Source organism: Maylandia zebra, linkage group LG5 (genome assembly GCF_041146795.1).
Source record: "Maylandia zebra isolate NMK-2024a linkage group LG5, Mzebra_GT3a, whole genome shotgun sequence".
In the NCBI taxonomy this organism is placed as follows: domain Eukaryota; kingdom Metazoa; phylum Chordata; class Actinopteri; order Cichliformes; family Cichlidae; genus Maylandia; species Maylandia zebra.
The window spans coordinates 31,901,562-31,913,351 of NC_135171.1; the positions used below are offsets into that span (position 1 = coordinate 31,901,562).

At 37.5% G+C, this 11,790-nt stretch overlaps 1 protein-coding gene across 1 annotated transcript; it reads left to right on the forward strand.

Annotated features, from left to right (window-relative positions):
- Positions 1–1,793: 1,793 nt before the first annotated feature.
- LOC101474558 (DNA damage-regulated autophagy modulator protein 2) lies at positions 1,794–9,246 on the forward strand. Its single transcript, XM_004547405.4, has 8 exons — positions 1,794–1,986; positions 4,627–4,801; positions 4,897–4,964; positions 5,073–5,215; positions 5,311–5,488; positions 6,092–6,174; positions 6,428–6,520; positions 6,848–9,246. The coding sequence occupies exons 2-8, from the start codon at positions 4,671–4,673 to the stop codon at positions 6,980–6,982; spliced, it is 831 nt and encodes a 276-aa protein (XP_004547462.1). The 5' UTR covers positions 1,794–1,986; positions 4,627–4,670; the 3' UTR covers positions 6,983–9,246.
- The last annotated feature ends 2,544 nt before the right edge of the window (positions 9,247–11,790 follow it).

The window sequence follows — 11,790 nt, forward strand, 5'->3', positions numbered from 1 at the left end:
CATAAATGAGATTAAATGCTGATTTCAAAATTCATATTTTTAATTCTCTGACTCCACTGGAGTAGATTTACATGGCAACTCAAAATCCATCTTATGTTGCTATAAAACTTTTCTCCCTTTAAACATTCAAAGCCCAAGTGATCATAAGTGAAAACCCAATTACAGCCTTTTAGATAAAATCCAAAAGAAATTCTTTGGTTAATACTTTTTGATCAGTGATTATTAGAATGATTGTTTTACCCTGACTGAAATAGAAAAATTTAAAAACCAGACTTGCACATTCTGAGAGCACAGAATTAAGATTAGTTGGAAAACTAGAAACAACACACAGCAAAATAAAGAAAAAATAAAAAAAAAAGTCTGAGAGTTCAAATAAACCCTCCCACAGATTGTATATGGGAACCGCTATTGCTGGGTTAAAGTAACACTTATTAACACCATCTGAATTCGAATGCACACCAGTTAGTTCACCTGTTCCACCATCCAGGTGTTGTTTTTCCCACCATGAGTTTGACATTGAACTTAGCTAGGAACAGAGCTTCTGTGCACAAAATACTGCTCTGAACATGAGGTGTCCAAGGACTGTTGGTTGTACCATACAGCCATCTGGCACAACATAGAAAAATTAGTCTGGACCCTGTAAGACGTTTGAACATCAAAGGGCTTCAAAGCAACTCAAGTCATGATGTGTAACAGCTGTAAGTAAAATATTTTACTTTACTAAACACAAACATCCCAGAAACCCTCCTGATGAAACCTGACTCTCTGATATCAAAAGCAGATCTCATCTCTCAGAAATATGTTATAGATATTATTGAAAACTAACATCTCATTGGCAAAGTCTGTTTGAACAAAGCTGAAATTTATTTTATCTGACATGTCAGACTGAATAACTCTAAAAACAAATTACAATACCTTTAACAGGTAAGGACTCCCATTGATAGAATGATTTGTGGGTAATTTCACTTTAGGTTCTTTTTCTATGATGCAAAAATATTTTACTTTACTAAACACAAACATCCCAGAAACCCTCCTGATGAATAACTATAAACGTCAGCACTCCAAATCTTCTTCAGAGAACCTGCCACCTTATAAACGACCAACACTAAGTAAGACAGCTGCTCCATTACTTCCTCAAGTTTGCCATAGTGTATGAATCAACACTTTTTTATTTGGCACGGAGTTGTTATAACATTTGATGCCCTCATGCAGACCTCCAATTTATCTGGACTTGAGACCAGCAATAGGAGTACACCAGCTGGTGACCTCCTAAGGTAGGTTGTCCATGGGCTACTAAAACTGACTTGAATGAGAAATAAATGGGAATATTTAAGCTGTCACACCAACTATCTGCCCTGTCTATCCTGGTCACTCCAAGTGAAAATCTTAACATCTTCACCTCTGCCACCTCCTGTCTTTAGGTTAGTGCCACTGTCACCAAACCACACATCACAGTAGGTCTCACCAACATGCTGTAAACTTTTCCTTTTGTGCTTTATGCTGTCCTTGAAATTTGTTTCCACACACGCCACACACACTCTTTTTTTTTTTTTTTTTTTTACCTCTCTTCACACTGTCCATTGCTTTGGAAAATGAAATAAAATCAATAAAGAAAAATAAAATCGAATAACATCACATAGATATTTAATGCATTTAATATTTTAGCTGTTCATGTACTTATTTATGTTTGAGTTTAAGAGCTTTTGAGTGTATGTCCTTAATGCCTACAAGCTCGCCTGCGAGTCAAAATTCAGGAGGTAAAGTAATATTTGTGGCTTCTGACAGGCGCATGCGCAGTTTTCAGTAAGGAACTCGAATGTTGTAGGCGCTTTAAAAAGTTTATATTATAAATGAGAGTCGGTTCCTTTTTCCGGCGATTACGGTGATTACCGGAGGTCTGAGAAGCTGCTTCGGGGTGTGAAACGAGTGACTGGAGCAGTTTTGTGCGCGCTGGGGGGGTTATGGTCGCAGGAGGACTCGAGTAACGTGAGTGTCATTATGTTGAAGTAGAGAAAAACTGACTTTCTCTCTGCGATTGTTGGTTCCTCGCTGTAGCAGCTGTCTGCTTCAAGATAGAAAACTTTAAAGTAAAGATGTCCTATTCAGCAAATTCATTAGTGAAGGCTACTTAACGAAGCTAACTTTAGCTGGCTAACTAGTTGCTATAAATTTTAGGATTTTAGCCATGCTTTAGCCATCTTTTAGCCATGTTTTGTAGACGTCTCTGTCAGTATTTGTTGGCTTTATGTTGCCAGTTTAGCTCCATGCTTTGTTTTGGTCCTTCTGTCTGTAGGTGGCTCTTTATTTTCACGTGTAAATAAATACGTGCGTTCATTTGCAGCTTAATGTGTTGTCAAACGCCTTAAATAGTCTATTTTTACAGTGCACTTTGGTATTGAAACGTCTCCCCTGTGAGATATTTTCACTTTGTTTCGCTTCCTCAGTGAGAACAAGGGAATTTCCTGCACTCATGTTTGTACCCTAACACATTTTTGTCTCTCACGAGTCATGCAGTAACTCACATGGGCTTACCTGGATAGTTTCTTTTTAAAAATTCCATCCTGGTGTATTGGTTATTTTTTGTTAAACGAAAGTCTGGTGCTATATCAAAACACATTTTGTATATTCTAAGCTAGCTCCCAGTAAAAATTAGCATTTTTTTGTGCATCTCATCATTATTGCTAAGAGGTTGTGTGAAATAATAATTAAGATCTTATATCATAGTCTTTGTACACTTCTGCATTCCCTCTTTCTCACCTGGTAGCTGTGATTTCACTCATCTACCTGCCCTTCAGTGAAAATGGCATGTTGCACAAAACTGGGCAAAAACAGTATAAACTGTTACCTGTTATTATTCAAGGGTTTTTACTGAAACTTACTTCTTCAAAAGTACGTTTTTAGAAAATAAGTAGCAGAATTTTACTGCAGAATAATCCAAAATACAATACAACTTAATTATATTTGTATATATTTAATAAAATTATTATAATAATTATTGATTTGGGTTTTTGGTGAGGATGCACCTTTAAATCTGTTTAAATCTTTAGTTATATCTAGTAAACTACATTTAATAAAAATGCTGGCCATTGTCTCTATATGTGGGATGGGAGGACTGAGGATAAAAATCATGTCCATGTCGTTATTTGGGTCACACTATTACAAACATGAAAGTGTTGTTCTTTAAACTTTACAGGTAAAAAAAATGACACGATGGCTCTGGGCCACTAAAAAAAAGTATGCTGGGCATGTTGAACAACCAGCTGCTGGGATATTTTGGTTAATGCTGGTGTATGCGTTTAATTTACTGAGTGCTTCTCCTTCTAAAATTGTAATCTAGTTTTGTTATTTCTTAGACATTAAAAGCCATATAACTGACTTTGGCTGTTTTTGTGTGGGGAAGTGTTATGTTGAACAGTGCTTTTATATCAATATAAATATGTTGTTAACTGATTAAGGTTCAGATTAATTTCTTTTAAACATTTCAGAAAGACACAGCTGATGATATTTTGTTTTCTTTAAACAAACTAATAATATCCCGTTTAGACAAAGTAAAGGATGCATTCGAAAAATATCGTATTAATGTTTATTTTCTGTATTAGAAGTACCAAAATTACATTTACTTCCCTGTGAATGTGCATATATACATTTCCTTACTGAATACAAAATGTCTCCTCCATAACTGAAAGGATTCACTTCAGGTCTATTTTAATCATCCTGGTTTACATCATCATTGGACCAGAACAGGTTTCCAAACCAGTTGTGTTGTAACAATCTGTCTCATGAGTTCTTGAACATTTTTTTTACTTCCTGCTTTCAACAGAAGGGTTATGACTCGGTCACAAACAATGATCAAAGCACTTTTTTTTCAGATCACTTAAATCACAATCTCAAATAGGAGAATGTAACCCCACTTAAACTCTTTCACATGCAAAAACAAACAAAATGATTAGAAACATTCGTCACTGGGTGCATGTACATCTTCACAGTTACTTGTGCATGTGAAAGCATTACTCAGTATCTGGACATATCAGTGTAAAAATACAGTAGAGTTGGGCTGTTTTTAACAAGATATTCACCCTCTTTGGACTCTTAACAAGTTAAAGTTTAATATTTAAAGTTAATGATGTTGTTATGAGATCAAGTCAGGCTGAAATCCAAGCAGAATGGCTTTTTTTTTTCTTTTCTGTAACCTAGTTTGACCATCAATATAATAGGATATATGATAGTTTCAATATTGAAACTGCACGTTTAATGGCTGTTACATTAAATAACACATAAAACATCCAAAATTTCAAAAAGTGCTTTTTGGGTAAACTTTAACAGGCCGTGTCATTGTGTGTGACAGGTGGCTGGTCAAAGAATGTTAGAGCATATGAAAGGTCTTGTTTTTACTCACATTTAGATATCAGGCTCACCTTTGCGAGCTGCAAGTCTTCCTGTGTTTCACAGTATAAATGTTCAATTTTATGTTGAGTGGTAAATGTGCTAAAGTAATGTTGCACAACTCCCCAGCTGATTCGCAGATCAGGTGGAAACTGACTTAGAAATTAAATGCATGAAATTATTAAAAAAAAAAAAAAAGATGGAGTGCTCTCATAATAATGATGATGCTGATGTTTTGGACAGGGCACAGTGAATCAGCATCAGCGCACACATCCAGTGAGGGCGCCATGTGGTGGTTCCAGCAGGGAATGTGCTTCCTCCCTGCCGCTCTGGTCGTCTGGACGGCGGCGTCCTTCATCTTCCCTTACATCACGGCGGTGGTGCTGAGACACGTGGATCCTTTTGTGCCGTACATCAGGTCTTTTTGATGTTAAATAATAATTTATTGAACCTTTTGATCTGTTTAAGAAACAAACCAGACTTTTATAAACCAGCATTTGTTTGGTGTTACAGTGACACAGGAACGATGGCACCAGAGAGGTGTGTGTTTGGCATCATGATGGATGTGTCAGCCTTTTTAGGTAACACACACACACACGGCTCTATTCTGTAAAAATGGTGTAAACACACAGTCATAACAGTAAAAGTGCTCAAACACATAGTGTAGCTGATGGTTATTGTGCTTGCAGGTATGGCCACGATGTACGTGCGTTACAAACAGGTGGAGGCTCTGTTGGGTGTGGACGATCTCAAACTCCTCAGATTGAACTGCATCGGGCTCTGGGTGGGCTGGACCAGCTCCTTCGGGATGTGCGTAGTGGCCAACTTCCAGGTGTGTGCTGCTGCTGGTCTGGAATCATTTTCTACATGCTCAGGTTCTGACGCATCGATCGTGTTATCAGTGTATCTCTGTGTCTGTTTGAGCAGAAGACCACCATTTTCTACATGCACCTCGTGGGGGCGATTCTCACCTTTGGGTTCGGGGCTCTTTACATCCTGCTTCAGTCGGTGCTCTCCTACTACATGCAGCCCCACATCCACAGCAGGACCATCTACCTGCTGCGCCTCTGCATCGGATTCTGGACCCTGGGCAGCATCTTCAGCAGTATCCTTCGACCCTGTGTAGTCGTCATTTTTGCTTTAATCTAAAACAAGCAGCAAACTCGGGGCCTGAGAATGAAGCCAACAGAAGCAGTGCCTCTTGCTCCTCAGCCAACACACCCAAGTTGGCTGTTTCTTTGGCAAGTGTGCTTATAAAATACTCCAGAATTAGTCAGTTGAGCCATTGCACTGTTTTCATGCCTTTTCAAGCCTCTTTAAAAGTTTATGTTCCATAAAATTCAGTCAGTTACTTGGCAGTAATGTCAACTAACTGATTAATGCGTGTTGCACAAGTGCAGTACATCATGCTAACACGTGCTAGATGATAGTTTAGCAATAACCACCACTAAAGACACATTATACACAAAAATAATAAAAGCATATGCATGAATAGCTGCAAATGCATAAATACAACCCTTTAAAATGTTCTGGTGAAGCATTTAAATCCAGTTTTTCCTGTGAAAATATCACCAGGCAATCAGTCGAAGGGTAAATACCAAGGATGCAAAACATGCGGTCCATAATCGGCAGCTGCATCTGTCTTTTAGTCTGTTTGTTATATCCGATGTCCTGATGACTCTGAAAACAGTCCTCAACAGCCTATCAGTGTTTATATCTTCAGTCATCATGTACACCAGTCTGATAGGTGTCGACGTACCTCGCAAACTTCACTGGACTCCTGGAGAGACGGTCAGTAGTCTTCAGAGTGTGTTAGAAGGTTGAAAGTCATCAAAGTATTTTTTTTTTAGTAGTTCTCAAGTCAAGAAAAATGTGTTTTACTGTATTAATTCTTCAATTTTTAAGGTTTTGTCAGCACCAACAGCCACAGAAGATCTTTGATTTTAGCCAGCAGCTCTGAGCAGATGAACTGCTCCCACTGGGACACAAATACTCTTCATTTAGTATTACCGCAGCATTCAAGCTTGTCCTCTTTTTTCTTCAGGGTTACACGGCTCACATTATCAGCACAATCTCTGAATGGTTTCTGGCCTTCTCCTTCATCAGCTTCTTCCTCACCTACATCAGAGATTTTCAGGTACTCTTTGTTTCACTCACAGCAGCTGCTGAAGGTCTTATTTGACAGATTTACTCGTAACATAACACAATAATGATCTCGGCCTTGCTCCGGGGGCTTAAAAAGGAAAGTCATTTAAGTGGAATCCTTTTTTTCCCTCCCCTTTGACTCAGCTAATAAGTTTCTGTACAGAACAAAGTAGCCCGTGTTGCTTCGGTCTAACTGAAATACCACAAATGATGCCACTGAAGAGTAAAAAAAGAAGAAAGCATTCCTTTTATGTCTGCATTTACAAAGACCCGCTTCCTAATCTTTTCTTCTTTTTTTCTTTCCTTCTTCGTAATAAAGAAAATAAATCTGCGAGCAGAGGTTGATTTGCAGAGCAGTCACCTGTACGACTGGACTCACGGGCACAACCCTGCATCACATCACAACAGTCGCGCACCCTCTGAAGTGTCTCCACTGCTGGCGGGAACAACATGATGAGAACAGGACTTCCTGCACCAATTTCTTTCTTTTTTTTCCCTTTATATTTTAATTTACATTTAAAGGCATTTTATAAAAGGTTTCTGACAGCTGTAGTGGTTCATAAAGAGTCAGTACGCACATACAGTGTCTCCTCCTAACATGTAGTCAGACATTAACGTTCGACTGTTATTCCATTATTTCTTTCTCTACCTCTATAATGTGGAAGTGAATTTAGTTTGAGTCTTAATAATCCACAGCAGGCAGATGTCATAGTAAATATATCACCGAGTCCTGGCAGCATTTATGGTCCCTCCACACTTTTTTTCTGTAGCATGATGAGCAGGAAACCAGAGAGACTAAACGGGTGTTAATATGGTTTTATTTTTTACCATTTTTAAAAGTCTTTTTTTTGCTTTATTTGAGTTTTTGTTATTTTTTTATATAATATGTGTGGTATCTGTAGAAGTTCAGATCAGTACATTCAGTAAACCTGCATGAAAGCTGCTTCAAGCTGGTTGTGTTGACAACTTTGACCAATTCAGTTAGTTAGGGTTGCCATTTGTATTGTTCCAGCTTTTCACTCCTGAAGCAAACATTTAATCTGAATTTGGTGAATAACCTTCTTTGAAATCAATATTACAAATCCGAAGAGTCGCACATCTCAGTTGTCCGTTTTTTATTTTTAGTGTGTGTGTGTGGACTCTTTGTGCCTTTACTCTGAAGACACGTGTTTGACTGGTGGTCCTACTCGCAAAGAGATTATCTTTGTGAACAACAAGGTTATTAATACAGATATAAAGGACATATCTTTAGTTTTAGTCTTTGTTAGTTTGGTCGGATTTGTCAACAAGATGTCTGATGAGGTTTTGGTGCTTTTGTTACTGAGACTTGGATATCTACATGACTGAGACTCACCTGCCTTTACAGTCTTTTGTTTTTATCTAGTCTGATTTTCTTAAATCTGTCTGGTGACTAAAACTTACACATTGAAATGGATAAAAAAAATGAAACTGACATGAGAAAACCTGCTCTGGAAGCTAACCAAAGAAACAAACTTTAAGTAAAAATGAAAATTAACTAAAAAAACAAAAAATTTCTCTTGCAAAACACACCCTTTGAAAACCATCAGACAAACAGAAAAAACACTGAGAATCATGCAGATTGTGAGGCTTTCTTGAGAGAATCCTCCAAATATGTGGGGAAAACCAGAGTGCTGGCAGGTATCCCATTACCTTCCTTGTATAGGGTTCGGTGGAGAAAGAAATCAGAATCAGAATACTTTATTAATCCCGAAGGAAATTAGGGTTACAGCAGGCAGCCCGCTAATGGCGCATGCTAAATCAAACTAAATAAAAAACCTGTCTGACTGAAGAGAGAAAACTAAGAGGAGAGATTTTTTTTTTATTATTATTATATGACCTGGTCAACATGAAGCTTTTGCACTTTTCTGTCAAACTATGTAACCGCTTTGCACTTTTTATCATTACTCTTTCAAAAAAAAAAAAAAAAAAAAGGTATTCATGTTCATTTATGAATCATTACTGCTGTTCCTTCAGCAGTCTCTGGAGTCATTAGATGGAAAACTACTGTTTAAATCCAAGTCAGTCTGTTTGTATTTGAGTTGAGCTGCCGGCTTGTTCAGTTCAGCAAACATTAAGTTTCATTCAGTCGTGTTTGGCTGGTGTCAATAAAAAAATAACAATGCAGTTATGTTATCAGAAGCTAACCTGTAGTGTGCCACTGAAATGATTTTGATCACTGAAAGTGTAAAAACATTCCTAAAGAAAGACTTTTATAACTTGGTTTCTAAATAGTAAAATTTTAAAAGAATTTTATCCTTTACATTCTTAGTTCATTGTATCTGTTTTGGGATATGTTGTTTCCTGGTTACTTTAAAGGTGCGCTGTTCAGGTCTTGTTGAGGAAAAAAGGTTTACTGTCGGTGTGACACTCTAAAGCGCTCAATTTATTATTTTACTATCTTTAAACAATATATTTTTGTGTCTCCTGACACACTACAGATGGCACTTCCTTGCTGTCAGTTAACATGTGATATGTTCTCATATCATATCATATCTACCAATATATAATCAAACAAATATATAGTCTGAGAACGAGCTTCTAACTTTAAACCCTTGTTTCCCCTCTGTACTGTGGCATCTGATGTGCATTTTTATACAAAAACTAATAAAGCTGCACTTGTGTTTCAGTACTTTACATAAATGTAAACTTCAGTTCTGTCTATACAAATATTTTGATATAAATAAATATGTAAATATACTGCTGTTTTCTAGTCTTTTTTTTTAGTGTTTTATTAAGAGAAAGACTGGGCATGTAAATAATCCTAAATTCTAATCTGAGGGGTTTAACTTCTCATGGTGGAAAAAAAAAGCTTTTTAAAAGCTTTCACCACCAGGGGGCAGCATTTTCAGTGTTTTGAGGCTGTGCCACCAAAGTACAGCCCAGGGGTCCGTTCTTCGTACCTCGCTTACTACATCCAAGATCAAATCATCGCGCCAACTCTGAGCTCGCTATTCCGGTTCTCCGAACACACCTGTTGTTGACGATTAGTACAGCTGGATGAAGTAATGTGAGATCACTGGGTGGCTTAACAGGGGCTACGCATCGATAGTAGAAACATTGATCGGCAACCCTTTGATTGGTCGGCGAAAATGTCGAAGGAGCGCGCTCGGTATTTTTCGGCAGCAGAGCAAGAACTCTTGATTGAGGGATTTCAGGAGTTTCAGAGTGTAATTAAAACGCAAGGGAACACTGCAAAGGCTGCAAAAGCAAGGAGAGAGGGCTGGCAGAAAGTTGCTGACAAATTAAACTCGTAAGTAATTTATTATATTATATGACATCATATCATATTATATTATATCATATTATATTACATTATATCCCCTTTCACATTAGAGCCACAACAGGACCCACTAGAACATGGGAACAAGTAAAAGTGAAATATAAGAATATTCTACAGAATGGTAATATTTATCACTTATATTGCTTTTAGTCTCTTGAAAAGAGACCCTGAAATAATCTGTTTGTTTGTGTATAACAGCAACCAAGAAAAGGGCAGAGCAAAAAAAGACAGGTGGTGGTCCTGCACCCCCTCGTCACACCCCGGCAGAGGAGCTGGCCCTAGGGTTGAATGCCACCAGACCCATTGTTGAGGGCATCCCTGGGGGCAGCTCTTCCTTAGACCAGCAGCCGGGGCGCAGTAGCAGCAGCACCTTCATAACTGGTAAATGAGCTCATAATTCTATTTGTACAATGTAAAATATTTGGTTGTTGCCTTAATTAACATGCTTTTTGTACATTTATTGACATTGTGGGGTTTTTTGTGTGTAGTTTTACATAACACTCCATCACTTTTACCTGTTCCCATGCAAGGGGTGACTGAAGCATGCACAGTAAGTTGGGAGATATATATATCTTTTTTTTTTTTAATTATTTAGACCAATAGGCTGTACCACATCCCTTTGTAACACCATTTTGTTTCCATTGCACAGGACAGTGACGCAACCCTGTCAGATGACTGTGGTTTGGAGGAAGTCCCTGTAAGTTCATGCAAAATTTGGCCTGAATTTCTATCTACTTGTGTACTTCTATGTGTTTCTGACTGCAGTATGATTTGCAGGCAAAGAGGCCGGCAGAGAGGCCTGATACAGAGGTGGGCAGTGTTGTAATTAATTTTACTTCCTATATGACATGTATTGACCGTTAAATGTTGTCTCTACAATTGAAACAGGGTGACATTCGTTTGCTCTATAAGAGAAGTCTCCAGAAAAAAATGGAGTATACTGAGCTGAAGAAACAAAAGCTTCTAAGTGAAATCGAACTTCAAGCTCTAATGAGGCAAAAACTTCAACTAGAAATCGAGTTGCTTCAAAAGGAACTTCAGAGTACGTGACACAGTATATATGATTTTTTTTTTCCAGGCAAATGATGACTGGCTTTTTTTTGATGAGACAGAAAAAGATGCTCAAATAAATTTCAATGAAAAATATGTTTTGTCATGTTTTTAATATTCGAAATTGTGTTGCACAATTCCCTTCCCAAATCCACCTTCGCTTTTATAGCCGTGGTCTCTCATCTTGATTACACAAAGTAATTTACTATTACTACTCTAAAATATGAATTACATCTGAAATAATCAAATACATGAAATAGAATGATTAATAGTACATTTCCCTTTTTTTAGGAAATGACCTGTATGTATCTGTATGAAATCAATGAAAGGATCAAATACTGCATTATCTTTAGTTACATTGATAATATTTATTTATGGTAAAACAGTGGTAAAATATCGCTGTTGCTTTCGTATACATGAAGCGGACATACCTGAGTGGCCGCGATCTAATCCTGTTTACATAAAGTAAGCCTGCTCCCGAGCAGGTTTACGCTTACGGATCTGTTGCTATGACAGCAAGTCCCAGATGAGCTTCGGAGAACCGAACGATCCAAGATCACACGAAATCGTCAACAATCAAATCCAGCTAACTTACTTAGCGAGGTACGAAGAACGGACCCCAGATTAATATGCTGCTGAGAATATAGCCCAGACGAAGCATATAGTATAGCTTTTATTTTGGAAAGAGCCATTTCTCTGTAATAAACTCTCATGGGTGATTTCTCGATCAGATAGATTAGGTTTAGATTATTATTTTATCCCTTTGTTGTTTCAGCAACATTAAATTTAAAAACTGTAAGTTTGAGTTAAAATGTATATTTATAATTTTAATAAATGACAAATTAAAAAAGCGTGAATATTTTTTTGTATCGAAAAAATATCGAACCGTGACACCAAAATATCGAACCAAA